Below are 27,602 nucleotides of genomic sequence, written 5' to 3'. Positions count from 1 at the left end.
CTCTCCACAGTTGTCCTTAGATACAGGTGACAGCCCACCCACACTTACATTCACTGCCGTCTAGAGCCAGAGCTATGGCTTCATCTGTCTCCTGGAACTTGGGGGAGGCAGGCAGAAGGCCAAACTTCTGTTACAAACAGGTCTTTATTAAAGATGAGGAGGAGGGCAGGAAAGGGGGACAGTGTCTCATCTGCCCACTGCCTTTGGCTATTCAGGGTAGGGGAACCCCTTCTGCTCCACCCATGCCCCCCAAGATGGCACAACTGCATGAGACTGAGGCATGGGGGCAGTGTGAAGAAGAAGGGTGGGTCCCGAGAAAATAAAGTCTTTTTCCACAGCCCTAATAATAGGTTTTTTTGGGGGGTGCCCTAGGCACAGCCAAGGGAGACAGCGTCCAGAATTCTAAAACCTGTGAACTGGGGCAAGCCCTACTTAAGTAGGGAGTTGGAGGGTGTGAGATGGTGCACCTGGGAGAAGGTCTAGAAGGGAAGGGGTGCCGCAGGACCCTGCTGTGGGGGAGCCTGCCCCCCCCTCCAGCTGGACTCCGTGTTCCCGTGGAGAGTCTGGATAGCCCTCCTTGGCTTTGACTTGGCTTTGACACGGGCGGTCCCCCATTGACTGGAATCATTCCCACCCACTCTCTGCAATTCTGAACGCCAAGGGCTCTTATTGGCTGTTTAGACACTTGAACACCGGCCAGAGTAGCACCCTCCTGCTTGAGGAAGCTAAGAAGTGAGAGGTTCCCATAAACTTTTGTAAACTTTTGGGTTGAATTCTGATAACTCAGAGCTCTCACTGGCTAGGCAATGGCCACTTGGGTCAAGCATCAGCCGTTAAAAGGGAAATCCTGGGGACATGAGCCCATCTGGTTACTTTTGCCTACCCAGATATCCCAAAAGGCCAAAGAGCAGCCAAGAGATTCCCTGCCTTGAAGCGTCCCTTCCAGCCATCTTCTGTCGCTGGGCCTGGCTGGTTTGGAGGGCAGGGGCCTTTAGCACTCACATGCCACACGCACGCGTGGCAGGGGGGAAACGGGTCACTGGGTAGATTCTAGGTGGTGGATCTCACAGCAGGTGGTCGCGGCTGGCAAACAGATAAGGGCTGAAGTTGTCGCGGTGGAAAGGGGAGGGATGGAGTCCACTGAGGGTGTACAGATCCCTTAGCAGGGGCGTGGGCAGCAGCAGCTTCCGGCCCCGCCCACCTCCCCCACCTGGGCCCCCGGGTCCAGGGGAGGAAGGCGAGGGACCCTGACTGGGAGTCGGTGCAGGAAGAGGCAGCGGCAGAGGCAGGGGTGTTGGCTCAGACCTCAGTCGAGGGCGGGGCACACGGGGCGAGGAGCACATTGCTGGCGCCCTGGAGGACACACAGCTGGGAATCAGGTGGCCACGGCGGGCACAGTTCTGCGGCTCTAGAGGTGACAATCGGTGACAATCGGAGATCGAGAGGTTAGCAAACCCGGGAGGGTGGCACAGAAGCCCAGGCCAGATGAGACCTCTGTCTACCCTGTTTACTCCCCACCCTTAACCCCTAACACACACACACTTCCCCAACACTTACTGGATGGGGTGAGCCGTGCCGGTGTCGAATGCGGCCTGCAGGTCTCGGGTTCCTGGGACAAAAAAATAAGAGGGGCGGGGCTAGAGGATCCCAGGAGCCCACAACTCACAGTCAAAAATGGCTGATCCGTCAGACGCCCCCATGGGAAACGCATCATTGATCTCCAGATCAATGATGTAAATTTGAGAGGAAGAGAGGAGTGTAGCCTTCCATGCTGTAAGGTTGCTTTCTTCCTAGGACTTCATCCCCAGGGCTGGGTGGCTCCTCTACCCCGCATGACACCTCTCACTTGACTTCCTACCTCCATGGGCCTCCTCCACCCACCACCCTCTCCAGCACGGAGCAACTCCCGGGCCCCCTTACCTGAGCCACACTTAACTTTTCGAGGGGGCTGTCCATGGTGGGGGCCTGGCTCAGGTCCTCCCAGGGGGAGAGCCTTCGACCAGAGTGGGGTCGGCTCTGGAAATTGTGCACAACACAGGTGACCTAGGCCAGATAGACAGGAGCAGGTTGAGGCCCGAAACCAACAACACAAAACTATGAAAACACCCTCTCCATTTTTCAGATAGAAACTGAGGCTTGAATATCCAGACACAACCTTTCTTGACAATTTTACTGTTTACTTATTGATGTTTTTGGGTTGTGTTTTGTTTTGTTTTGTTTTTGAGACAGGGTCTCTCTCTGTGGCTCACCTGGACTCCCTGTGTAGGCCTGGCCTGCCTTGAATGCAAAAGATCCATTTGTACCTTCCCCAGAGTGCTGGGATTAGAGGCGTGCACCACAACACCCAGCTGCACTTAGTTTGACATTTGGAATACTGCAATTCTTTGATCTGGATATTGAATTTTTAAAACATTTTTGAGACTAATTTTTATTTTCTGTCTATAAGTGTTTTTGCATGTGTGTCCGTGCACTACCTGAGTGCCTGGTGGCCAAGAAGGCCAGAAGAGGGCATTAGATCCCCCTGGGGTTACAGACAGTCGTGAGCTGCCATGAAGGTGCTGAGAATTGAACCCAGGTCCTCTTCAAGAGCACCAGTGCCGAGCCATCTCTCCAGCCCTGAATATCAATTATATTCAATTGGATATCTCAAAAATATTATTATATTTTATTATCACTACCCACTGTGTGGGAAGGTTACCTACAATGCACTGCATTTGTGGGGGTCAAATGAACACCTTTTGCTCTTAGTCAGCTCTTTTTACCAGCTGAGATCCAGCATGGGATCTAGGCTCAGGTGGCAATGCCTTCACCAGCTGAGCTTTCTCACCGACTTTTTCCCAAATGTTCTTCTATGAGGGGCTAAGTTATGGCTCACTCCATAGAATGCTTACCTAGCATTCATGAAGCCCTGGGTCCCATCCATCTGCATCACCACAAAAACAGGGCATTGATGGGACATAGCTAATCTCAGCACTAGGGAGCTGAGGCAGGAGGATCAGCAGAACAAAGCTATGCTTGGCTGGATGGCTAGTTCAAGGGCAGCCTGAGCTTCACGAGAGCCCATCTCAAAAAAAACCCAGTCTTGCCAGGAGCGGTGGTGCACAACTTTAGTCCCCGTACTTAAAAGGCACCCTGTACTTAGAAGGCAAAAGCAGACAGGTCTCTATGAGTTCAAGGCTAGCTGCTCTACACATCTGCATTCCAAGCCAGTCAGGCCTGCATAGTGAGACCCTACAGACCAAGATGGCGCCTCAAACTCAAGAGATCTGCCTTCCTTTACTACCCAAGTTCTGGGATTGAAGGGGTGTGCCACCATCACTGGCCAAAAGATACTTTAAAATATATATTTAGGGGTCTCGGAAGGTGGCTCAGTGGTTAAGAGCACTGACTGCTCTTGCAAAAGGTCCTGGGTTCTGTTTCCTGCACTCTCATGGCACCTCACAACCATCTGTAACTCCAGTTCTAGTATATTCTTCTGGCCTCTTCAGGTACCAGACACACCCACACCCATATACACACACAAACGCACAAGCTCATATTCACACTCACACATGATGCTCGCACACACACTTGCATGCCCGCAGACGCACACACAAACAAACAAAATGAAAACTAAATAAAATTTTAATACACACACACACACACACACATTGGTTTTTTGAGACAGGGTTTCTCTGTATAGTCCTGGCTGTCCTGGAACTCACTCTGCAGACCAGGCTGGTCTTGAACTCAGAAATCTGCCTGCCTCTGCCTCCCCAGTGCTGGGATTAAAGGTAGGCGCCACCACCACCCAACTATATATATTTTTAAATGTATGGGTGATATGGATGTTTGTGTATGTACAGGTGCATGTGAGTGTGTCTGCAACCAAGAGTGCACACATGCAGGTGTGTCCATGTGTTTGTGGAGGTCATAGGTTGGTATGTGTGAAGGTGGGGTCAACCTCTGTTATCACTCCTCAGGAGTGGTCCACCTTGCTTGTTGAGACGGAGCCTCTCACTGGCCTGGAGCTCCTAGATTAATGTAGACTGGCCAGTCAGTGAACCCCAGGAACCATCCTGCCTCTGCCTTCCTGGTGACAGCAAGCACACCACTTCTGTTTTCGTATGGGTGCTAGCGATCTGAACTCAAATCCTTGTTTGAAAAGTAAGCACTTTACCAACTGAGCCATCTTTCCCCGTAAAATAGCATTTTCCTCAGTTGCTTAGTGTTGTGGCATCCCTTTAAATTTTGCTCTTCGTGGTATGACGCTGTCAACCCATTTAACAGATGAGAACAAGCAAGCAGTCAGGGCCGAAGTAAAGGACAACTGCCCTCCCCAGGTCATGAAGCATTTGTTCCTTTCAGCATCGTTGAGCAACTCTGCCTCTTGTGTCAGGGGCCTGAGGAGAGGTCTTCCATTCAGAGACTGGTGGGAAGGGGACTTACCAAAAAGGTGGCGATGGCTGCTCCCGTCAAAAAGCCAGCCAGCACGTCCGACCAATGGTTGCGATACTCGGCCACACGGACCACGCCCACCAGGAAGGCGGGGCACAGCAGGGCCAGGCAGAGGGAAGGTTTCACCAGGCGAGAGCCCTTCACGCGGAACACTAGGGTCACGTACATCTGTGAGACACAAACGGATCAAAGGATTAATCTGTGCCTTTCGGGCCAGAGCATGGGAGGCTCAAAAGAGTCAGGGTGGCCTCCGGGAAAGGGGCAGAGCCCCGCAGAGGTGGAGAAGAGAAGCAGAGAGAGAAGGGGTGCCTGGAATTGGGGTGTCAGTGGATCCTCATGCAGGTAGTGTGGCCAGAGCGCCAAAAGGGACGGGATCAGAAACCTTTGGAACATGCTTCCCCGAGACAAGGAAAGGTGCTTGCTGCATTAAAGCATGAACACAGAACCCGGGAGTCCAATTAGCGCCAAAGAGGCAGGTCCGGGAGCTCAGAAGCGGCCTCGGAACCTCATGGGGCCATAGAAGTTGTCTGGGGCGGGCAGACTGGTGGCATCAGTCATTCCAGAGGCCAGAAAAGGGAAGAAAAAGGCAGCAAAGCGCGGGAATAGAGAAAGGCCCGGAACCCAATTAATAAGGCTTAAAGATCAGAGGCGCGACAAAGGGGAGGGGCGAGGACTCTAGGAGGCGGAGTCAAAACCCATAGGCTTAGTCTCCTAGCCAAGGTCCAGGGCCTGCAACTTCTTAGCAACTCCAAGGGGCGGAATCCCAAAAGTCACAGTCCAAGACGATAGGGGAGTAGTGAGGGAGCCAAGGCTGAGATGCACCACGAGGGTGTGGCCTCAACCTTAAGGCTCCATCTCAGCGGGCATGACCTCCTTCCCCGACTTCCCCCAGGTCAAGGTGCCCCCACTTCCAGACCCCTGGCAGCTCCCCCAGGGCCTCACCGCAGTATAGGTGACAGCGTAGGCGCACAGGGCCGCATCCTTGCAGGGAAAGGCGCGGCGTGCGGCGGCCACCAAGCTGGGACTGCCTGCACAGGCGCTCTGGTCCGTGACGAAGCGGTCAGGCCCTGGCCGGTCAGGAGACGGTGGTGGGCAGCCCAGGGCCGTGTAGTTGGGGCGACACACCGACAGGAAGTGAGGTGTGGGGTTACCGGTCACCACTTGTCCCGCATTTGCAAAAATGGTCGTGGTGAAGAGGCCAAAAGAGTACACCCCTGGCGATGGGGAGGAGAGAGGTCATGTCCCTTCCACTGGACTCCTCCAGAGTGTCCCACACGGTTCCATTAAGCCCCTTGTCTGTCTCTTTAATTTTTTTTTTTTTTTTTTTTAAACACAGGGTGATGGTGGCACTCGGGAGGCAGAGGCAGGCGGGATCTCTGAGCGACCTATCTGGTCTACAAAGAGTTCCAGGACAGCCAGGGCGACACAGAGAAATCCTGGGGGGGGGGGTTTACATTTATTTGGGGTATATCTATTTGTGTGGAAGTCAGAGGACAGACAACCTGAGGTATTTAGTTCTTCTACCACAAAGGTCATGGAAATCTAACTCAACCTTGTCTGGCCTGGCACCACACTCCTTTAGATCAGTTGCTGGTCTCAACTGTCTTGCTGGGATGGCCACTCAAGCCAATCTGGAGCCCTATTATGTCTCGGCTGAAGTCCCCTTACCTTTGGTGCTACCACAGCCCCCCCCCCCCATTATAGTATATATCTATAGTCTGTCTCTAAGACATATTCTGTGTCACGGGCAGGCTCTCCCTGACACTATTGCAGCCACTCTGGGACCCCTTAGCACCAGTGCATCATGAGTTCCGGACCTCCTAGAAAGACCTTATTGGAGTTTCTGGGATTCCCCTCTCCTTCCCCTTTTCTTCCTCTTACAGTGTTTAAGAATTATGTTTATTTGTTTGTGTGTGCTTATGTGTGTGGAGGTCAGAGGACAACTTGTGTCAGACCTATATGTCTGTCCTTCTAGCATATAAATCCTAGGGATTGAACCTCACCCTTGGAACCCTCTGACAATCATGCCCCCAACCCCCCTCTCCTCCAGGCAGAGTCTAGCTGTGTAGCCCTAACTGGCCTTAAGCTTGATATATATATATATATATATATATATATATATATATATATATACACATACATACACACACACTCACTCACATTCATACACACCTAAGAATTTTCAACCTAGCTTGAACTTTTAAAAATTGATTTACTAAAATTGAATTCCAGCACTCGGGAGGCAGAGGCAGGCAGATTTCTGAGTTTGAGGCCAGCCTGGTCTACAGAGTGAGCTCCAGGACAGCCAGGGCTATACAGAGAAACCCTGTCTAGAAAAACAAAAACAAAACCAAAATTGATTTACTTGTTATTTTTATATGTATGTATGTGTGCTTCTGTGGGTTTATGTGCACTACATGGGCACAAATGGCCATGGAGACCAGAGTGAGTCACATCCCATGGAACTAATGGCCAGCTGTGGGCTGCCTGATGTGGGTGCTGGGACCTGAACTGGGTCCTTGGCAAAACTGAAAAGCCATCTCTCAGCTCCTGTCCAGAACTTTTGAATGTTGAGTTTATAGAAATGTGACAACCCACACCGTTTTTTGTTTTGTTTTGTTTTGTTTTTGATACTGACTTACTTCTAGCCCAGGCTAGCTTCCAAACTTGAGATCTCCCTACCACAGCCTTCCAAGTCCTGGGCTTACAGATATGCACCACCACGCAGGCCAGAAGTCTTGTGTGTAAGCGCACATGCATGTTGTGGAGGTAAGAGGACAATTTCAGTTATCATTCCTCCCACACCTTCACATTTGGTTTGAGACAGATCCTCTCACAGGCCTGAAATTTTGCCAAGTAGGCCAGACTGGGTGGTCCAAAGCTTCCATGAACCCACCTGTCTCCACCTCCCATCTTCCCATCTCTGGGACAACAGATGTGTGTCACCTCTGGCTTTTAAAAAAGATTTTCTTTTATTCACGTGTATGTGTGTGTGTGTCTATGTGTATATATATGTGTGCATGAATGTATCTATGTCTGTGAATGCATCTATGTGTGTTTGTATCTAAGTGTATGTGTGTGTGCATGTGCATGCCTGTGTCTATTTATGTGTGTGCATGCATGTATGTATGTGGGTGTGCACCATATCTTGAGTGTAGTCAGAGGGCAGCTCAAAAACTGCTTCTCTCCTTCGACCATGTGAGTCTGGATAATCCAACTCAGGCCAGGAAGGCTTGGTGGCAAGCACCTTTACCCATTGAGCCATCTTGATCCACTGGCCTGAGATTCTTTTTAAGGTGGAAATGGCCCATTTCCTCTGTCCCTGAACTCACCTCCCTCCCCAATACCATTGGACTGACCCCAGGCTGCATTTCTCACCCAGGAAACGGACCAGCCTCCGCAGTGGGGGACTGAAGCGGCAGCAGGCCCCGGACACAATGGTGCTTTCCCCACTGACAGGACTGGCAGAGGGTGGCGCAGGGAAGAAGGCACGGGCCAGCTCCCCCAGCAGGATCTGTGAACAAGACCAAGATGGGGTCTTCCTGGCCTTCAAGGCCAGGGCTCCACCAACTCCAACCCAGCCTTCCTGTATTCTGGGAGGTTCTACTCTGGCATTCAACCTGGTGACCCACACCATCTCACCGTGAGGGTGGGCCCAGCAGTGACCAAGGCATAGATGAGGGCAGGGGGCGCTCGGCTGGCAGCCTCAGGCCCGGGATACGGCTTGGCATAAGCGCTGTCATAGCAGAAGAAGCCCTGGGTGTGCACAGGGAAGGTGTCCGTGAACTCCAGGCGGTATGCAAGAAGGACCACGATGCCTAGCAACACAGACTGCAGCCAGTCAGGGGCCAGAGAGAAGCAAAAAGAGACAGGAAGAGGTCAGAGGCTGTGAGGTCAGAGACAGAAACAAGGAAACGGAGAGAGATGGAGGGAGAGAGAAAGTGGAAGATGAATATTGAAACCACAGCAGAGAATGAAGGAGTTCATACATGTTAGGCTTCAACTGTAGCAGTGGTGCCGTTATCTTGTTTCTAATGGGTTTTTGTTTTGTTTTTGAGACAAGGTTCCCTGTAGTCCGGGATAGCTTAAAATTCACTATGGAATTGGACCTGCCTCCTGATCCTCCTGCCTCCACCTCCCTCCACCTCCCTAGTGCTGGGGTTATAGCTGTAGGTCAGTGCACTTTGTTTATTCAGTGCTGGAGATAGAACCCAGGGCTTCATGGGCTAGGCAAATCTCTGGTCACTGACCCACATTCTCAATCCCATGTTTTATTTACCTATTTATTTGCTTATTATTTTTACACGATCTCATTATGTATCTCAGGCTGGCCTAAGATAAACTTTTTTGTTTTATTTGGAACAAGGTTTCCCTGGCTGGCCTGGAACTCACTATGTAGACCAGGCTGGCCTCGAGTTCACCAGAATACACATGCCTTTGCCTCCCAAGTGCTGTGATTAAAGGTATGTGTGACCACCCTGGCTAGTTTGCTTTGAGACAGGATCTCATTCACAGTCCTAGCTGGCCTGACCATGTATATGGACTGGCTTTGAAATTGCAGACATTCTCTGGCCTCTGCCTCCTTCTCTTGAATGTCAGGATTACAAGTATGCAGTACAATGGCTGTGCATTGCATTCTTCTCTCTCTCTTTCTGTCTTTATCTTTTTTTTTTTGAGACAGTCTCTGGCCCTGACTTCCCTAAAATCTTTCTCCTTCAGCTGAGGTTATACATATATGTGCCACCATGCCCTGTTAATTACGCACATTTTAGAGATGAAGAAATTGAGGCTCAGGCATGCAAAGTCCCGAAGTGTGATGGGTTAGGGAAAAATAGGGCCAGAATCCAGAGAGGAATGCTTCTGGTTCCAGTCCTGCACCACACCTCAAGAGAGAGGGGGCAGCAGCAGAGGTGCTGAGGTAATGGGGTGTAAGAGGTCAGAGCCAGAGGTAGGACTGGCTGGAGCCAGGAAGGTGGGGAGATGAGTGTGGGCCAGGAGCAGGGAGACAGGCTGGGCAGGGACTGAGGGACAGAAGGACAGAGCCCTTTCTCAGAGTGGCTCTGAGGTTCTCACCTCCACAAAGACGAAACAAGGGATGATAGAGAAACTCCGCTTCAGGTGAGGTCTCCCTCCAGCCATGGCGAAGCTGGGGCCTGTGGAGGGAGAGGCGTGGGAACTTGGGGGCGCATCACTGAGAAAGTGAGGCTTCGGGTCTGCTCTTTAACCTGGCTGTACTCTGCGATCAGCTCCCACCTTGCTGGCCCTGCTCCTGGTCACTGGAGATCCCTGCCTCTTCTTACACCAAGGCTTTGAGGCCGACTAGAGAGCTAAGGCTCTTTCTTTCTTTCTTTCTTTGTTACATTTATTATTTGTTGAGTCTGTGCATGTGTGTCACACAGTTCATGTGGAGGTCAGACAGCAACCTGCAGAGGTTGGTTCTCTCAAAAGATTCTATAGTGACATCTTCAATTAAAGAAATTCTACAGACCCCATGCCTTTTATGGGAACCTCTAACCAGCCTTTAGAGAAAGGTGCCTCTCTCCTTGGTACCCACCTTTGTCATATTTTAGGGAACTTCATCTTCTTTGCCCAGGAGATCCCATGCCTCTTGCCCTCTCCCTTCTCCAAGTCTCTTCCACCATGGCCTCCATATTTCCCTCCCCTGTCCCTATGGGCTGTGGGATCTGGTGTGGGCTGATAGCCCGGTACTCCCTCTCTCCCAGCTGCCTCGAACACCCCCCATCCTCCCAGGCCAGCTGCCTCTTCAGTCTCCTCTCACCAACCCCCCTACATCTAACTTCAATTCCCAAGGCATCAGTAGCCAATACAGTCAAGCCAGCCTATACCTACTGACACCTGGTCTCACCCGTGAAAGCGCCCTAGGGCTTCTTCCAGGCATCCACCTCCACTGCTACCAACTCACAGCCACTCCGTGAGGCCAGCAAGGCAAGAACATTCATCTCCATTGCACGGATGTGGAAACTGAGGCCCAGGCAGGTGAGGGTGGGTACTGTGCATCCAGGGCTCCATTGAGGCCTACTCCACAGAATGACATATTGGAGAGAGGGTCACCAGATTCCAGGTGTGCGGAGTCACCCATATGGGCACTCACACACAAGATATAACCCAGGCGTGGCCTCCATCCCAAACACTACACACAGGGACATCTCAGAACATGACATCCACCCATTCCACAGCAAGAGCCAAGCACACTGTGTGGGGTGCCTGTCTCATGCTGAGCAAACCAGATTTGCTCATTCACACAAATCCCCCTTACCCCTAAACACACACACACACACACACACACACAGTTTGCATATGGCCTGTCATAGACACCCACACGGATGGAACATACCCCCTCAAAGACAGTCAGAGAGACACACAGAAAGACAGCCCAGCCCCCACAAATCCCTGTCCTGATACAGTCACCACCATAGACTCAAGGTTGCTAACCACTTAGAATCACAGCAGAGTCACTCCACACAATAAGAGTCACAGAATGGGTCACAGAGTCACACCCCCAGTTACAAGGCGCTCAATGACAATCACACACATGAACACCCTCTCCACAGTCATAGCAGAGACAGTGTGCCACCCACAGTCTCAGCCACATGGTCAGGTAGGGATATATGGGATATGTGTGACAGGGACTTGCAGCACACACAAAAGGCAGGTAAGGGCAGACACCTGCCAGATTGCAAAACAGACACACAACATCAGAAGGAATACAACAGTAACTAAAAAATGACAGATCACACAACTAGACACCAACACACACCAGTGCATATTCTCTCTCCTCTCTTTCTCTCTCTCTCTCTCTCTCTCTCTCTCTCTCTCTCTCTCTCTCTCTCTCTCTCTCTCTCTCACACACACACACACACACACACACAATCAGTGGACACACCCGAACCCATCACAGCCAGACAGCCACACAACCAGTTACACAACCACACACCAACACGGGGCAACTACACCATCATTCACCCACAGCCACCCTCGCAGCACTGTGGCCTGGCTCTTGAGGTTCCCCCCCTCGGGTGGGGGGGTCCCCTTCTCCAGGCTCCCCTCCCCCAACCCCATCTAAAGCCCTAGATCGCCGCCTCCCCTCCCCCTATCGCCCTCGCCCCCCCCCCCCTCGCCGCAATGGAAACACAGGGAAAGGATCAGAAGGACCCATGTCCATGGTCTGGACCTGCGTGTCCAGGCTGGGCAGCTCCCCGGGCTAAAAAGAGGGGGCGCCCACGCTTCTCCCTCACCCTGTCTAGGCCGCCGCCGCCGCCTGAACCCTCGCTCCCTCTACACGGTCCCGGCGCCGCAGAACAGTCAGACAGATCGCTGGTCAGGCAGGCGGACACCGAGATGAAGTCTGGACCGCCGGACTTGCCGCTCCGCGCAGACTCCTTGGTCGAGGTAGGGGCGGGGCCACAGGGTGCCTTATTTGCATAACCCAGTGGGGCGGGAGCACGAGCACATTTGCATAACCCAGTGTGGAGTGGGCCCAAACCTCTTGTTAGCCAGGCAGGCGGGGCCATTGGGCCCTTAATTTGCATAACACAGATGGGCAGGGAGTTGTGAGCATGTCGGGGCGGGGCTATAAACGCTCATTTGCATGACTCAATGAGGCGGTGCAGGACGTGAAGCAGAGATTAGAAGGGAAAAGAATGGAGATAGAGTAAGGACTAGCTAGGTAGAAAAGGTAGAGGAGCTCAGCCTCTTCAAAGAACACCCTCTGGTACGCCTCTCCGCATGGCATCCCAGATCCATTTTTGTGTTTGAGACAAACACAAGGGTCTCAGGCAGCTCAAACTGGTCTCCAGTTTTCTTTGTAGCCAAGACTAGCCTTGAACATTGGATCTTCCTGCCTCCATCTCCTTGAGTGCTGGAACTTCTTCAGACCTGTTCCATCACATCTGGTTTGGATGATGGGATTGGAACGCAAAGTTTCCTGCATGCTAGGCAAGCGTTGTCCTGATTTTGTGTTTTTAAAATTTTTTAAATTGCATTTATTTGCTGGGCAGTAGTGGCCACATGCCTATAATCCCAGCACTCGGGAGGCAGAGGCAGATGAATCTCTATAAATTCCATGCCAGTCTGGTCTACAGAGAGAGTTCCAGGACAGCCAAGGCTAGAGAAACCCTGTCTTTTAAAAAAAATTTTTTTTAATTACATTTATTTATCAAGGTGTGTGCCCGTGTGCATTTATAGATTGGAGGACAACTTTCATGAGTCAGTTCTCTACCTTTATGAGTGTCCCTGGGATGAAACTCAGGTCTTCAGATTTGGTGGCCAGTGCCTTTGCCCAGTGAGCCATTTGTTTGGCTCATTTCTTTGTTTTTGAGACAAGGTCACCTGTGGCTCAGGCTGGTCTCATACTTGCTGTGTTAACTTTAAAGTGATATGCCTACTTCCTCCTACCTCCTTGGATCACATGCCCAACTAATACACCTTAAGTCTTGTCTCACTGTCATGCCAGTCTCTGCATCCTTTGAGATAACAGAGTTATCTGGGGCTGGCATGGGGAGGACCCCAGACTCTTGAACCAGCAGGTGCAAAAGTCCAGGGTGGAGGAAGGTCTCAGCTAGTTTATTTTCTCTCTGGAGGAATCTTCAGGGCAAGCAGTCCCAGCTGCTCAAGCTACAGGGAGAGAAGGTAGGTCGTGGTCTGGTTTGAACCAGGAGAACTCAGGGTTGCCAGCCAGGGACCAAATGCCCAGATAGAATGCCAGCCTCGAGGCCTACACTGTGGGAATCACAAGTGGGCCAGATGGTAAGGGATGGAGAGGGGCTGAGTAGGGTCTGTACCGGGAGGGTAGGATCCACTCTTGCTGAAAGGTCTCTCCCAGTCCGAATCGGAGTCCCAGGAGGGGCACTGAGAGCTCTTGCACTGGTGTCCTTTCTGGCCTGTGGGAGAGACGTGCCATCCTGGTCCTCAGGTCCTCAATATGACTCGCTAGCAACTTTGGAATACAGAAACCACATCCCTTGAGGTGAAACCATACTCACTTATGATCCAGACACCCACATCCCTTGGGTGACCCAAAGTAATACCAAATTATATCAATGACCCTTTAAATGTTCCCTTAAAAACATGCCATAGCGTGCTGAAGAGATGGCTCAGTGATTAAGAGCACTGACTGCTCTTCCAGAAGTCCTGAGTTCAATTCCCAGCAGCTACATGGTAGCTCACAACCACCTGTAATGGGATCTGATGCCCTCCTCTGGTGTGTCTGAAGACAGCAACAGTGTACTCATATACATAAAATAAATCAATCCTTAAAAAAAAATTCCATAGAGGGCCAGAGAGGTGGCTCAGTGGCTAAAAGTACTACTGTCTACTCTTCCAGAGGACACAGGTTCAATTCCCAGAACCCACATAGTGGCTTACAACTCTCTGTAAGTCCAGTTCCAAAGGGTCTGATGCCTTCTTCTGGCCTCTGAGGCACCAGGCATGCAGGCAGTGCACAGATATATGCAAAACACCCACAAACATAAAATAAAATACATCTTTTAAAAAACCCATAGAGCCAGGAATGGTGGCACAGATCTGTAAGCCCAGAACAGGAGAGGTGGAAGTAGGGGAGGTCAGAAGTTCAGGTCATCCTTGACTACATAGTGAGTTTAAGTTAACCTGGGCTATGTGAAAATATTTCTCAAAAAAAGAAAGAGAAAAAAGAAACTCACAGATCTTAAATGTGACCCCAAAATGGCTTGTGCACGAAACACCCAGACTCGCCTTGGGTTTGAAGTTCTCTTTCACCCATCCCCTAATTTCTCGGGTTCTGACTTCTTCAAAATCTCAACCAGTCTCTCAGCTATCCAATTTAGCCTTGGAACCCCAGCCTATGTGGCCCCCTAAAGGTGGCCTCATATACATGAGGCTGGGGGTCACCTCCCCCATTACATTTGGCCCCTAACCTCTGAGACTGGAGGCCCTGGGTCTGGTGCCCATGGACAAGGCAAGACAGTCAATGGAGCTCTGCAGACTGTGAACAGCAGACCTGTGGGTAGACAGAGAGACAGGGGCAAGAGATGCTGGGGCATCCAGGGTACCCCTGAATCGAGCCAGGGAGAGAGCGGCCGAGGAAGGGATGAGGCCCAGAAGAAGTAGGCATCAACTGGGTTCCAGATGTAGTGGGTAGAGAGTCAGGTGGGAGGAGGGTTAGGGGACCAGAGGTCTCACCAGGAGCTAGCCTCACCATATGTCACCCAGCTCCTTCTGGAGGTCATCCTTACAGCAACCATTGCCTTCTGTGGGCACCCCCTCGGCTTCTGGCCATGAAGATGAATCATATGCCTGCTGCTTCATCTTGGTAAGAACCTGAGGTTCGGGAGGGGGTGGGGAGAGCAGGTGATTAGACACACAAGTAATGATGACCATAGGAAAAGGTAACCATGACGTAGAAGTTCAGTTCCAGGCTGTATTGAGAGTATGGAATCCTCGGTGAGCACAACTTTCTGATCAGGGAGGGATCACAGCTAGTATACCCATTATATGGAGAAGCAAATCGAGCCCAGAGAGGCAAAGTGATTTGGCCATAATCACATAGCATTAAGTGGCAGCGCTGGGGTTTGAATTCTGCCTCCTAGATCGAGTCCAGTGGTGGAAGCCAGAGGAAGCACCTGTTGGCCCGGTGTCCGCTCAGGCACTCACTTTTTCCACTCACCTTGCGGCACTTCACCTGAGTTTTCTGCATCTTCTGGATATTCAGGAGATTCTCGGAGATCTCATCCTCCTGGTCCTCTGTTGGGGAAGCGGGCTCAGTGAACAGGGGAAGCAGGGTAGCCCCACATTCCTTCCAGGCTGTGTGCTTCCAGGAACTCACGGAGTTTCTGATAGATGAAAGTCACCTCTTCCCGCACCAGCTCCAGTTCCTCCCACAGGAACTTCTTGCTGAAGGGAGAGAGGAGCCTAGACCCACACTCCCGGCCTATTCCCCAGGCCTCCATAGCCTCCCACTCCCCCATCTGCCCAGCACAACAGCCATAGACTCCTCCCACTGCCCTAGCTCCTGCCAGGGCATCCAGGGCTATATTCACCACCTGAGACCCTGCTTACAACCTCAAAATCTGTCCACAGCCCAAGGCTCCACCCAGTCCCAGACTCTGCCTACAGCTCCATCCTTGCACCTTTTCAGTCTACTTTTTCTTTCTTACCTGGATCTTCCCAACGTTGCATTCTGCTCTTGATTTTTACTCTCCAGCCTCTCGGCTCCCTAATCTGCTGAGTCCCTGCCCACTTCCCCTCCAGCTTGCTGTCTCCCTAACCTTCTAGGTCCCTTGGGCTCAACACCCACTCTCTAGCCACCTATCTCCTCTGAGTGTCCTTTCCTGTCCCCGTGTTGTGTCCTCCAAGTCTTCCTTTCCCTGCTCAATTAAGTTCCTCCAATGGTGGCCTGCTTTCTTGAAACCTCCACGCTGCCCTCCTGCCCACACCCACCTGTCCCGGATCTCCCGGGCCAACAGCTGCAGGCAGCGAGTGGTACGGGCCCGTTGCAGCTCCTCGCCTTCCTTCAGTGTCTTCTGCAACCCTTGCAGGCCTTGAGCCAGGGCCCCATACAGCTCCTGCTCTGTGCTCCACTTATGGCCATACTTCTCTCCTTGGCGGCTCGTGGGGCTCAGCACTTCTGCAGAGACAGTTGGATTCTCTTGGCTTTATTTATATGTGTATGTGTCTATGTGTATGTACATGTTCATCTGTTTGTGCAGGTGTGTGCACAGGTATACAGGCTGTGGGGGGGGGGAGGGGTAGGAAGGTAATTCTTCTCCACCTTATCTTTTGACACAGGGTCTCTTACTGAACCTGAAGCTTGAAGATTCCAGTAGACTGGCTAGCAAGGGAGCCCAGGATTCTTCCTATCTCCAACTCTGAAGAACTGGTGTGTGTGTGTGTGTGTGTGTGTGTGTGTGTGTGTGTGTGTGTGTGTGTAAAACAGAGCCATCTCCTGGACCCTAGAACATTTTTAATTTCTAAGATTATTTATTTTTATTTTATGTGGGCATTTTGTCTGGTACCCATGGAGGACAGAATAAGGTGTCCATTAGCTGGAACTGAAGTTATAGAGGGTTGTGGCTACCACGTGGATACTGGGACCAGAACCTGGGTCCTCTGCACGAGCAGTCAGTGCTCTTACCTGACAAGCCATCCCTCAGCCTGAGGCTTCTGTTCTTATTTTTATTTCTCAGCCAGAATCTCTAGCCTGGGCTGACTTTCAACTCCCTAATTAGATAACCTTGAATAATCCTCTTGCTTTTGTCTCCCAAGTGCTGGGATCACAGGCACACACCACCTGGTCCAGTTTCATTCCAGGCTGAAGATGGAACCCAGGACTTCATTCATGCTAGGCAAGTGCCCTACCAGCTGGGGCCCAGCCTCAAAAGGTGAGGCTAGCCTGAGGCTAGCTTTGACCCCATCTTTTAAAGCCCGTTTTGACCTTGACCTGGAATTTATTTCCACTCACCACAAACTTCCTCAGACCTTGGCCTCTGTCTCACCCTCACCTTCAAGCTGCTGAATCTTGATCTGCTGTAGGCAGCTCTCCTTCTCCAGCATGGTCACAGAGTGATTCAGGAACTCGAAAGCCTGAGGGGCAGGGGATGAGGCCTCTTGGAGTGGGGAGAAGGATGAGAACAGGGGTGCAGAGGGTGGAGGGGACTCACCTTGCTCTGAGCCTGCAGCTGGCTCCTGAGAGACTCCAGTTCGCATCGCAAGAGCTTCTGAGAGTCAGGAATTATCATGGTGTTCTTAACTGTGGGCAGAGGCGAGGGCGAGTCATGGCTGAGGTAAGATCAGGGCAGAGATGGGGAGACAGAGGAAGCAGAGGGGCAGGCATAGAGCAGGAGACCCCTTGAAGCATTTAATAAGCATGGGCCTCAAACTAGAGAAGAAGAACGTGGAAAGTATCCCTGCAAAGTGGCTCTGTGGGTAGGTGCTTGCCACTAAGACAAGATGATTTGAGTTCGATCCCAGGACCAACCCTGGTAAGTTGTCCTCTAACCTTCAAAGGTCATGGCACACACCCTCAAACACAGGGAGTAAATATAGAAGTGAAAATTAAGCAGGGATAGAAACCCAAATGCCTTCCCCTCCAGTCTCACACTCACCTTTTACTTTGGATGAGCTGGGCTCCAGGGACTTCTGGGGCAAGAGGAGAGGAGTGTGAGAATGTATCCTTAGATACTTCACCTCCCCAGAGCGCAGGGCAGGAGTGGTTCTCCTGAGGTCTGGTTATCCCAAATCAGGCAAAACTATGTCTAGGGTTATTCATCCAAGACTCCCACCCCCACACTTATCATCTGCACATGCTCAGAAGTGCACTGTGTGCCTCATCTCTGTCTATGGGACTCCAGGTTGACCCTGACGGAAAGCAGATGCCAGGCTGTCCTTGGTTTGACCTTTCTCCTTCGGAGTACAAGACATCAACTACAGCAATGTCTACAACAAACACCATCAACACTTACTTGACACACCACAAACTGTTGTTTGTTTGTTTGTTTGAGACAGGATTTCTTTGTGCAGCTCTGGCTGTACTAGAACTCACTGTGTAGACCAGGGTGGCCTCAAGTTCACAGAGATCCGCCTGCCTCTGCCTCCAAGTGCTGGGATTCAAGGTGTGCACCACAACCACCCAGCCACAAGCTGTTAAACACAATCAGCCATATAGACACACATTTTTAGTCACTAGTATGAGTCTCACGCATAATAAGAAACCATATAAGCCGGGTGTGGTGGCGCATGCCTTTAATCCCAGCACTGGGGAGGCAGAGGCAGGTGGATTTCTGAGTTCGAGGCCAGCCTGGTCTACAGAGTGTGTTCCAGGACAGCCAGGGCTACACAGAGAAACCCTGTCTGGAAAAACAAAACAAACCAAAAAACCCAAAAAAAAAAAAAAAAAAAAGAAACCATATAGATACAAAACCAAGAAAAACCAATCAACTAACCAAACAAACAAACCAAAACAAAAAAAACACAAAACGTCAGACATCCTCATGTCTGAAGAGTCAGTTCAATGTTTTGGTCTTTGGGGGAGCCTAAGATTTGGTCCCAGCACCCAGGTTAGGTGGCCCACAAGCATTTAAAGCTCCAGCTCCAGGAGATCCAGTGTGCTTTCTGGTCTCCATGAACACCTTGTGCTAAAGAGCACTCACACACACACACATACACACATACACACACACACACTTGGGAGGCAGTAGCAGGTGGATCTTTGTGAATCTGAGACCATTCCGGTCTACATAGTTTCCAATCAGCCGTTTTTTGTTTTTTTTTTTTTTTTTGGTTTTTCAAGACAGGGTTTCTCTGTATAGCCCTGGTTGTCCTGGAACTCACTCTGTAGACCAGACTGGCCTGCCTCGAATTCAGAAATCCGCCTGTCTCTGCCTCCCGAGTGCTGGGATTAAAGGTGTGTGCCACCATGCCCGGCTCTCTCTCTCTCTCTCTCTCTCTCTCTCTCTCTCTCTCTCTCTCTCTCTCTCTCTCTCTTTTTTTAATAAAAATGCATAATGTTCTTTAAGAAGACCCAATTATCCAATTATCCAGGTCAGAGGGCTCACAACTACCTACCAGAACTTCAGCTCTAGAGTTCTAATGCCCTCTCTGGCCTTAAAGGAATTACACTCATATGCACAAATACACACACACACATACACACACACACATACACACACACACACACACACACACACACACACACCTTCAAAAAAAAATGAAAGACAGGCCAGGCAGTGGTGGTGCACCCCTTTAACCCCAGCACTTAGAAAACAAAGACAGGTATGTCTTTGAGTTCCAGACCATCCTGGTCGACAGAGCGAGCTCCTGGACAGCCAGGGTTATACAAAGAAACCCTGTTTCAGAAAACAGAAAACAACCCACAAAGACATAATGCCTCCATCCTAGAATCCTAGCATTCAGGAGATGCAAGCATAAGAAACAGGAACTCAAATCCAGCTTTGGCTACGGGGCAAATTCAGCGTCAGCTTGGGCTACAATAGCCACTGTCTCGTGACAAACAAGCAAAGGCACACAAGTAGGATCTCTCAGGGTACTCTGCCCCTCCCTCCCTCCCTCCCTCCCTCCCTCCCTCCCTCCCTCCCTCCCTCCCTCCCTTCAGCAGTGCTGTTCTAGGTTCTGAAACAGAGTGCAGACCCTGCCCTGCACCCCTTCCCTACGTGCCACAGTAGTACACAGCAAGTTCACTCTTAGGTTAATGGGGATACCCTAAGTGGGGATGACCTTGGCTAACCTTGGCTATGCAGTGGTTCCTCTTCACAAGGTCCTGGTCATGATAATGGTCCTTGTTCACGTCTGAGCTGGAACAGGGTGTATCCTCATGAGGCTGTGGTTCTGAGTCCCACTCCTTCTCCCGGGCCCCAGACTTCCCTGCTTGTTCAGAAGCAGTGTTCACGATCTCAGGCTCCAAAGCCCTGGACCAGTGGGTCATACAGTCCAAAGACTTGTCTAAGGAGGGCCCTAGGGGGACAAAGGTTTCCTTCAGGGACAAGTGAAAGCCACTTGTAATTGTCAGTCCCTCCCAGGCCTCCAAATGTCTATCTACCAGGCTCTCCAGGAGGGGGCGAGTACTTGCTCCTCTCCTTAGCAGGCCAAGATGTGATGGCGAGTAACGGAGGTGAGCAGAGATGAGAAACACAGTCGTCAGAGTCCCGGGATAGGCCAGCCAAAAGAGGGTCACTGCAGAGGGGGCATAGGAGGAGCTCTGAGCCCACTCTCTAACTCCCCATCCTTTTGGTTTTAGCTATGTATTGTTTTGAAACAGTCTCAAGTAGCCCAGGCTGGCCTCCAACTCATTATGTAACCAAGAATGATCTTGAACAGCTGATCCTCCATCTTCTACCTCCCCGGTGGCTAGGATGCCAGGCGTGTGTCACTGCATCCAGTTTACACAGTGCTGGGGTGGAACCCAGCTGCACGCTAGGCAGGTGCTCTGCCAACTAAGAACCAGGCCCAGACACCTGATCTCTTTAGTGTCTCCCCAAAGAGACTCCTCAGAGATGTTCCAGCCAGAGCCTCCTCAGTATTGGCAGAAGTGGAAGTCAGACGAGAGGTAAACCCAAACGGATGCCCAGTGACCAGCTTAAAGGTGGGAGGAGAGAACCAACTGCGTAAAGTTGTCCTCTGCCATGCGTGCCATGACACACGCACTCGTAAGACATGTCTCGTGCACAACAAGGATAACAAGGCTTCATATTTATAAGGGGGACAGAAAGTAGTCCCACGCCTTTAATCCCAGCACTCAGGAGGCAGAGGCAGGCAAATCTCTCTGAGTTCGAGGCCAGCCTGGTCCACTTAGTGAGTCTCAGTCCAGTCAGGGCAAGAGACCCTGTCACAAAAACCTTTAAAAAAAAAAAAAAGATGGCTTGGGAGTTGGTTTAGCTGCTTTTCCTGAGTACCCAGGTTCAATTCCCGCACCCATAGGGTGACTCACAACCGTCTGTGTCTCCAGTCCCAGAGGATTTGATGCCCTCTTCTGACCTCTACAGGCACTAGATTCGAAAGCAGTGCCCAGACATATATACAAGCAAATCGTTAATACACATAAAAAAATTTTAAAATACTGAAACAAACAAAACACATAAAGGACAGGATGTGGCAGTTCAGCCCTTTTAATCCCAGAACTCAGGAGGTCCCTGAGTTCCAAGCCAGCCTAGTCTACAAAGCTAGTTCCAGATCAGCCAGGGCTACACAGTGAGAATCTATCTAGGAGGGAAAAAAATTATATATACTATATTGGGCTGCCCTGATTACACAGATTTAGTACAATGCTCGTAAATGAAAATTTGCTCTAGAATGTCACCTGAGGACCACAGATACCCTCGAAGACTAGAGCGGGAAAGAAAAGACGCATTTCTGAGCGTCACCACCAGAAGGTCCCCAACCTTGCCTGCCCTCCCTACAACCCCAATTGAATCTCCAGCTGTCCCCTTCTACAGAGAATTTTTAGAGCTTGGAAGCTTAACCATTGCTATTAGTCCTAACCCCTTGTTCTGTCAATCTAACACCCTTCCAGTCTCCCCATTCCCTTCCATTCCCACCTACTACAGCATACCACCTGTTCATGCTCTCCCATCAGGGACCACGAAGCCAGTCCCCAGCTGTGACGCTGAAGTTTTGATCCCCTGGGGACACCATCGTTGGAGAACGAGGGGAGGCCAAAGGTGGAGTCACAGAGAAGGGCGTGGTCCTCCCATAAGCCACGCCCGCTCACTCCGGTCAGGCGCGGAGCTCATTGGCGCCTGCGCATCTTCGGTGAGACTGGATGAAGTTCGGAGAGGCGAGATGGCCGGATGATTCCCGCAAGCCAACTGGGCAATCCCTAAGTGGGAGAGTCCAGAGGAGTCAGAGCTGTGATCTCATTGGCTTCTGGCTGGGAGGTGGGGCGAGGCCTGCGGGGCGGAAGAAAACCTGTGAAGTCTCAGGCAAGCCGGAGCTGCACCGGAGTTGCCCTGGTTCTTGGTCCCTACGCCTGACCTCGTGTGCTCCAACGGTGGGGTCAGATGGGGCTCCGGGGGTGTTTTGGGATGTTCTTAGAATATCTCGGGTTCCGAATGAGGGCTCTTAGATGTCTGCAGAGCTAGGGTAATCCCTGAAAACCTAAGTATGTGAACTTGAGCTGCTGGGATTCAAGCTTTTGGGGTGCAGTGGACATTGTGGTTTAGAGAGAGCCTTTTGTTCTAGAATTTTGGTTTTGAGACAAGGTCTCATGTATCTCTGGTTGGCCTCCAACTCCTGCCCCTCCTGTTTCTACTTTTGTGCTGGAATGACAGACTAGAGCCAGAACATGTTGCATGCAGAACTGGAGACGGAACGCGGAGCTTCCTGCACGTGAGGCAAACGCTCTGCCCGCTGAGCCACTTGCCCAACTGGACCTGAGATGTTTGCACACTTATTTATTTTGAGAGAGTCTCACTGTATCTCTGGCAGTCCTCAAACTCAGTGATTTTCCTGCATCACCCTCTGATATGTTGGGATTACAACTGTGAATCACCAGGCCAGTTTCTACGTCTTTTTCTAAGGCTTTTTGGAATTGAGGAATCTTTTTCTAACTTTGAGCTAGAAAAGTGGCAACTCCCCTGTCTCCGTCTTCCAAGTGTTGGGGATTTACAGGTATGAGCCTTCATGCTGGGTGATATTATTTATTTATTATTATTACTATTATTTTTCAAGTATGGAGGATAGCACGTAAGGCCAGCACCAACAAAGTCCCTGACCCCAAAGCCACGATTCCAGCCCCAAGCCTGAGCCCAGATCCACTGGTTGGGCTTGAGATTGTCTAGGGTCTACTTTGGGTCTTCCAACAGCCATTTCCAGGCTGTTTTCTCTCATCTTTGCACCAGTGTGAGGCTGGCCCTATGCACTCTCTGCCAAGGACTCAAAGCTAGGGGGTCGAAGGTTAAGCTGAGTCATCACTGCTTCCTTCCCAGGGCTGCAGAATGGAAAAAGGAGAGGACCCAGGAAGTCTGATTAAAGTCATCCACTTGCTGGTCTTGTCTGGTGCCTGGGGCATGCAGGTGTGGGTGACCTTTGTCTCAGGTAGGGACACTCCAACCTGTTATTTAGAGTGAGGACTGAGTGGGAGGGGGACCCGGAAGCAACCTAACGGTGTTTGTGGTCCTCCACCTCCCAGGCTTCCTGCTTTTTCGGAGCCTTCCGCGGCACACGTTTGGACTGGTGCAGAGCAAGGTCTTCCCAGTCTATTTTCACGTCTCCTTGGGCTGTGCCTTCATCAACCTCTGCATCTTGGCACCACAGCGAGCCTGGATTCACCTCACACTGTGGGAAGTCAGTCAGGTATGAGGATTTGAGGGTCCTCAAGGCTCCAGTGAGCACTTAAGGAGATTTGTGTTATTTCAGTGTGTGTATGTGTGTGTGTGTGTACATTCATGTGCACATGTGTACAATCTTATATAGAAAAACCAGGGGTTGGGGTGGGGGAATAAAAAAAAAGAAAGAAAGACCAGGGGTTGATGTTAGGTGTCTTCCTCTAACATTCTCAGATATAGATATAGATACACACACACACACACACACACACACACTTTTAAGACAGGCTTTCTCCGTGTTACCTTGGCTATCCTAGAATTCACTCCCCAGCCCTTTATTTGATGCAGTTTTCACAGTGCTGGGGATACCTAGAGCCCTGCACATGCTAGGTTTGCATTCTGTAGACCAGAATGGCCATGAACTCAGAGATCAGCCTGCCTCTGCCTCCTGAGTGCTGGGAGTAAATGTATGTGCTGCCACCATCTGGCTTATTTATTTATTCATTTATTTTTGTTCTTCTGAGACTGAGTCTTTCTACAGAGCCCTGGCTGTCCTGGAACTCACTCTGTAGCCCAGGCTGGCCTCAATCTCACAGAGATCCACCTGCTTCTGCATTCCAAGTGCTGGGATTAAAGGCCTGTGCCACCCCACCTAGCTTATTTCTTTTTTTGAGACAGGGTCTCCCATTGAACCTGAAGCTCTCGCTGATTTGGTCAGACACGCTGGCTGGGAATCCCCAGGGATCCTCCTAGCTCTGTCTGTCCATCATTGAGACGGTTGGCATGAGCCTCCATGCCTGGCTTTTTAACTTGGGTGTTGGCTGATTGAACTCAGGTCTCATGTCCACATGGCAAACCCTTTACTGACTGGATCTCCCCAGCCCTTTATCTGATGCAGTCTTCACAGTGCTGGGGATACCTAGAGCCTGTACATGCTAGGTTTACAATCTACAAGGATATGAGGGTTTTTTTTACCTACACAGACAGTAGTGTCTTTATTTTTTTGAGACAGGGTCTTGAACCCGGTATGTGGAAGTGAGTTTGAACTTCTGATCCTCCTGCCTCCTGAAATCACAGACATGTTCTACTACACATAGTTTTATGAAATGTTGGGAATCAAACCCAAGGCTTTGTGTATGCCAGACAGGTACCCTACCAAATTAGCTCCCATCACCTGTGAATTTTTTTTAAGATTTATTTTTATTATTTTCTTTTTGTTTTTGATAACAGAGTTTCTCTATGTTTCCCTACCTATCACTCAGTGATCCACCTGCCTCTGTCTCCCAAGTGCTGGGATCAAAGGTGTGCGCCACCGCCACTGGGCTTTGATTATTTTCATTTATGTCTTTATGAAGGTATGGGCATATGTGTGTGGGTACCCTCAAAGGCCAGAGGTGACAAATCCCCCTAGAATTGTCATTACAGATAGCTGTGAGCTGCTCAGAGTGAGTGCTGGGTACAGGCAGTGTGAGCTGCTCAGAGTGAGTGCTGGGAACTGAACTCAGCCCCCGAGAGAGAACTGTCATTACAGGCAGTGTGAGCTGCTCAGAGTGAGTGCTGGGTACTGGACTCAGTCTCTGCAAGCAGTATGCTCTCTTAACTGATAAGTCACTCTGCATCCCCAAAGGTGTAGCCCAGGCTAGACTCAAACTTGTGATTCTCCTGCTTCTGCTTCGTCAGGATAGCCTACTAGTGTGTGCCACCGCCATCAGTTCAAGTAACATTGTTTTGAAAGGAGCAAAGAAAGGCCTCTTTTTCTTAGAGAAGACAGAAGTGATCACTGGGTACCCTTGAATGGTACACACATGCTGCACACATCCTAGCTTCTCCCGGCAACCCTCTGTGTCCAGCCTTATCTTCTCCACTAGCTCCTATTTCCTCTCTGCCCAAAAGCTGGGCCTCCTGCCAAACTGGAGTGACTCAGCTGAGCCGAGGCACTGACCTCAGTTCATTGTTGAGAAACTAGACAGACTGGGACTCTAGGTTTTCCCAGTCCTGTCTACACATTCCTCAGCCACAGTGTAAGAACCAATCCCTGCAGCTCGGCTTTCCCCACCCTCTCTCCCTCTGCTCTTGAAGTTTTGAGATGTGGGCGGGTGAGACCTTATGTGTGTTTCAAGGGTAACCCCATCAATCCAATGTGGTGGTGTACATATGCACATTGTCAACCCAGGAGGAGGGAGGCAGTGCCAGGGAGATTGCCAAAGTTCCAGGCCAGCCTGGACTATGTAGTAAGACCCTGTATCAAACAACAACAAAAACAAGCCAGGTCCTTACCTTTAGTTCTAGCATTCTGGAGTCAGTGACAGGAGAATTTCTGTGAGTTCAAAGCTAGCCTGATCTACATAGAGAGTTCCAGGACAGCCAGGGCTGCAAAGAGAGACCTTGTCTCAAAACAAAGCAAAACAAACAAAAGCAAAAAACACAATTAACTAAAAGTAAAAATGTAAATACAAAGACCAAGGCTGATGAGGTGGAGGTCAGGAGTTCAAGGCCAGGGTCAGTTACATAAGGAGTTTGAAACCAACCTGAGCTACTGAGAACTTGTCTCAACCTGCTCCCTCCAAAAGAATAATCTTCTAGAGATCAGAGAGGATTATGGGTAACTGGTATTCCCCAGGTGTTTAATTCATTTCCTGTTGGTCCAGTGTCAGTTCCTTGGGTTTGAAATGGGAGCACAGAAGAGATGGGTCCTGTTTTAGGCTGTGTGGTTTTGGTCAGGGAGAATCAAAGAACAGTTACTGCCGTCTGTCTTAATTTTGGGGAGACGAGATGGGTAAGCCCATCATCCCAGCTATTTGGGAGGCCTAAGCAGGAGGATTGCAAGTGTAAGGTCAGCTTTGGCTATAGAGCGAGGTCCACTCCAGCCCAGGCGATTCAGTGAGACCTCGACTCAAACTGAAAAGAGCAGAGGCTGGGGCGTGACTTGGACAGAAGAGTGCTTGCTGTGCAAACATGAGACCCAGGTTCGAGTCCTCAGCATCCATTCAGACGCCAAACACAGAGGTGGTACCCATCATGGGAGGAGGTGAGAGTCAAGGGTGGAGATAGGCAGATCCCTGAAGCTCCTTGGCCAGCCAGTCAGCCTAGCTTCATGAGGTGGTTCCAGGATCAATGAGAGACACTATCTCAAAAACTAAGGTGGGCGGTTTAGCAAGCTACCAAGCCGGGAGGGTCTGCACAGTGGAAGAAGAGAAATGACTCCCTCAAGCTGTGGTCCAGGCTGCACATACATACTATGGCATACACACACGCATGCACACACACAAATAAGTAAATTCAGTAAATTAAAAAACAGAAAAGAAGAAAATGGTGGAAATCCCCAAAGGTAACTTCTGCCCTCCACAAAAACACAGACACATGCACCTGCGAGCATGTGTTGCACACATGCACCTGTGAGCATGTGTTGCACACCTATTATTACATGCACCTGCAAGCACATGTTGAACACATGCACCTGCGAGCACGTGTTACACACCTATGATCACATGCACCTGCGAGCACGTGTTGCACACCTATGATCACATGCACCTGCAAGCACGTGTTGCACACCTATGATCACATGCACCTGCGAGCACGTGTTACACACCTATGATCACATGCACCTGCAAGCACGTGTTGCACACCTATGATCACATGCACCTGCGAGCACGTGTTACACACCTATGAACACATACACCTGCGAGCACGTGTTGCACACATGAACAAGTACACATACCACATCTGCACAGGAGGAAAGAGGCATGTGGCTCAATAGTAGACACACTTTGACTGAGGCCCCAGGATCAGTCAGTTCTCTGTACAACAACAACAACAAAAAAAAAGGTTTTGCTTTGGAGAAGAGGTTTCTGTGCTTAGGGAACAGTGGGAGAGAAGATGAGAAAAGGCTGTAGACAGATTCTTTCCTAAGGGCTGCTGTTTTCAGGGACCTCTCTGGCCCATGAGGATGCAGGCATGCCCTCTCTCAGGTCCCAGCCACCCTCACCTCACCTCCCTGTCACTCTGTCACTCTCCCCAGCTTTCCCTACTGCTTCTGAGCCTCACACTGGCCACCATCAATGCTCGCTGGCTTGAGGCTCGCACCACGGCTGTCATGTGGGCCCTGCAGAGCATAGAGAAAGAGCGGGGCCTAGGGACAGAGGTGCCAGGCAACTTCCAGGGCCCTGATCCCTACCGCCAGCTGCGGGACAAGGACCCCAAGTACAGTGCTCTACGCAAGAAGTTCTTCCACTACCATGGCCTGTCTTCCCTCTGCAACCTGGGGTGCCTGCTGAGCAATGGGCTCTGCCTTGTGGCCCTTGCCCTGGGACTCAGGAGCCTCTAACACAGACCCTGTGTGTCAATAAATGCTTCTTTGGAGATGGCCGTGGTCATTTTTTTCCACCCCAGGAA

The 27,602-nt window shown here is 50.6% G+C and overlaps 3 protein-coding genes across 13 annotated transcripts; 1 reads left to right on the top strand and 2 right to left on the bottom strand.

The window, feature by feature from the left end:
- Positions 1-125: 125 nt before the first annotated feature.
- Positions 126-12,301, bottom strand: Plppr2 (phospholipid phosphatase related 2). 4 transcript variants are annotated; one of them, XM_021172200.3, is made up of 10 exons: positions 11,694-12,301; positions 10,304-10,473; positions 9,511-9,590; positions 8,080-8,268; positions 7,816-7,951; positions 5,380-5,651; positions 4,429-4,605; positions 1,921-2,043; positions 1,558-1,609; positions 126-1,408 (listed from the first exon to the last, which is right to left on the bottom strand). In XM_021172200.3, exons 3-10 carry the CDS (start codon positions 9,574-9,576, stop codon positions 1,065-1,067), a joined length of 1,359 nt encoding a protein of 452 aa, XP_021027859.1. In that variant the 5' UTR covers positions 9,577-9,590; positions 10,304-10,473; positions 11,694-12,301; the 3' UTR covers positions 126-1,064. The 4 variants fall into 4 exon arrangements, with proteins under 4 accessions (XP_021027859.1, XP_085700598.1, XP_029336916.1 ...); XM_085844472.1 differs by having other exon boundaries at positions 8,080-8,193; XM_029481056.2 differs by having other exon boundaries at positions 1,219-1,408; positions 1,937-2,043.
- A 108-nt stretch (positions 12,302-12,409) lies between these two features.
- Ccdc159 (coiled-coil domain containing 159) lies at positions 12,410-21,694 on the bottom strand. 6 transcript variants are annotated; one of them, XM_021171993.3, is made up of 13 exons: positions 21,497-21,694; positions 19,988-20,121; positions 19,676-19,902; positions 17,538-17,571; positions 17,094-17,182; positions 16,935-17,016; positions 15,874-16,060; positions 15,260-15,327; positions 15,101-15,177; positions 14,633-14,754; positions 14,352-14,434; positions 13,239-13,337; positions 12,410-13,071 (listed from the first exon to the last, which is right to left on the bottom strand). In XM_021171993.3, exons 1-13 carry the CDS (start codon positions 21,505-21,507, stop codon positions 13,067-13,069), a joined length of 1,218 nt encoding a protein of 405 aa, XP_021027652.1. In that variant the 5' UTR covers positions 21,508-21,694; the 3' UTR covers positions 12,410-13,066. The 6 variants fall into 6 exon arrangements, with proteins under 6 accessions (XP_021027652.1, XP_085700600.1, XP_021027649.1 ...); XM_085844474.1 differs by having other exon boundaries at positions 12,410-13,393; XM_021171990.3 differs by having other exon boundaries at positions 12,410-13,337.
- Positions 21,695-21,701: 7 nt separating this feature from the next.
- On the top strand, positions 21,702-27,569 carry Tmem205 (transmembrane protein 205). Of its 3 annotated transcripts, none has more exons than XM_021171995.3 (4): positions 21,702-21,934; positions 22,872-22,980; positions 23,075-23,238; positions 27,229-27,569. In XM_021171995.3, exons 1-4 carry the CDS (start codon positions 21,707-21,709, stop codon positions 27,532-27,534), a joined length of 807 nt encoding a protein of 268 aa, XP_021027654.1. In that variant the 5' UTR covers positions 21,702-21,706; the 3' UTR covers positions 27,535-27,569. The 3 variants fall into 3 exon arrangements, with proteins under 3 accessions (XP_021027654.1, XP_021027655.1, XP_029337419.1); XM_021171996.3 differs by having other exon boundaries at positions 21,841-21,939; XM_029481559.2 differs by lacking the exon at positions 21,702-21,934 and adding an exon at positions 22,224-22,554.
- Positions 27,570-27,602: the final 33 nt, after the last annotated feature.

The sequence above is a fragment of the Mus caroli genome, unplaced genomic scaffold, assembly GCF_978045245.1.
Source record: "Mus caroli unplaced genomic scaffold, Mus_caroli_1 scaffold_11, whole genome shotgun sequence".
NCBI classification, from domain to species: Eukaryota; Metazoa; Chordata; class Mammalia; order Rodentia; family Muridae; genus Mus; species Mus caroli.
The sequence above is the reverse complement of the archived record's forward strand: the minus strand, read 5'-3'. Positions and strand labels throughout refer to the sequence as shown.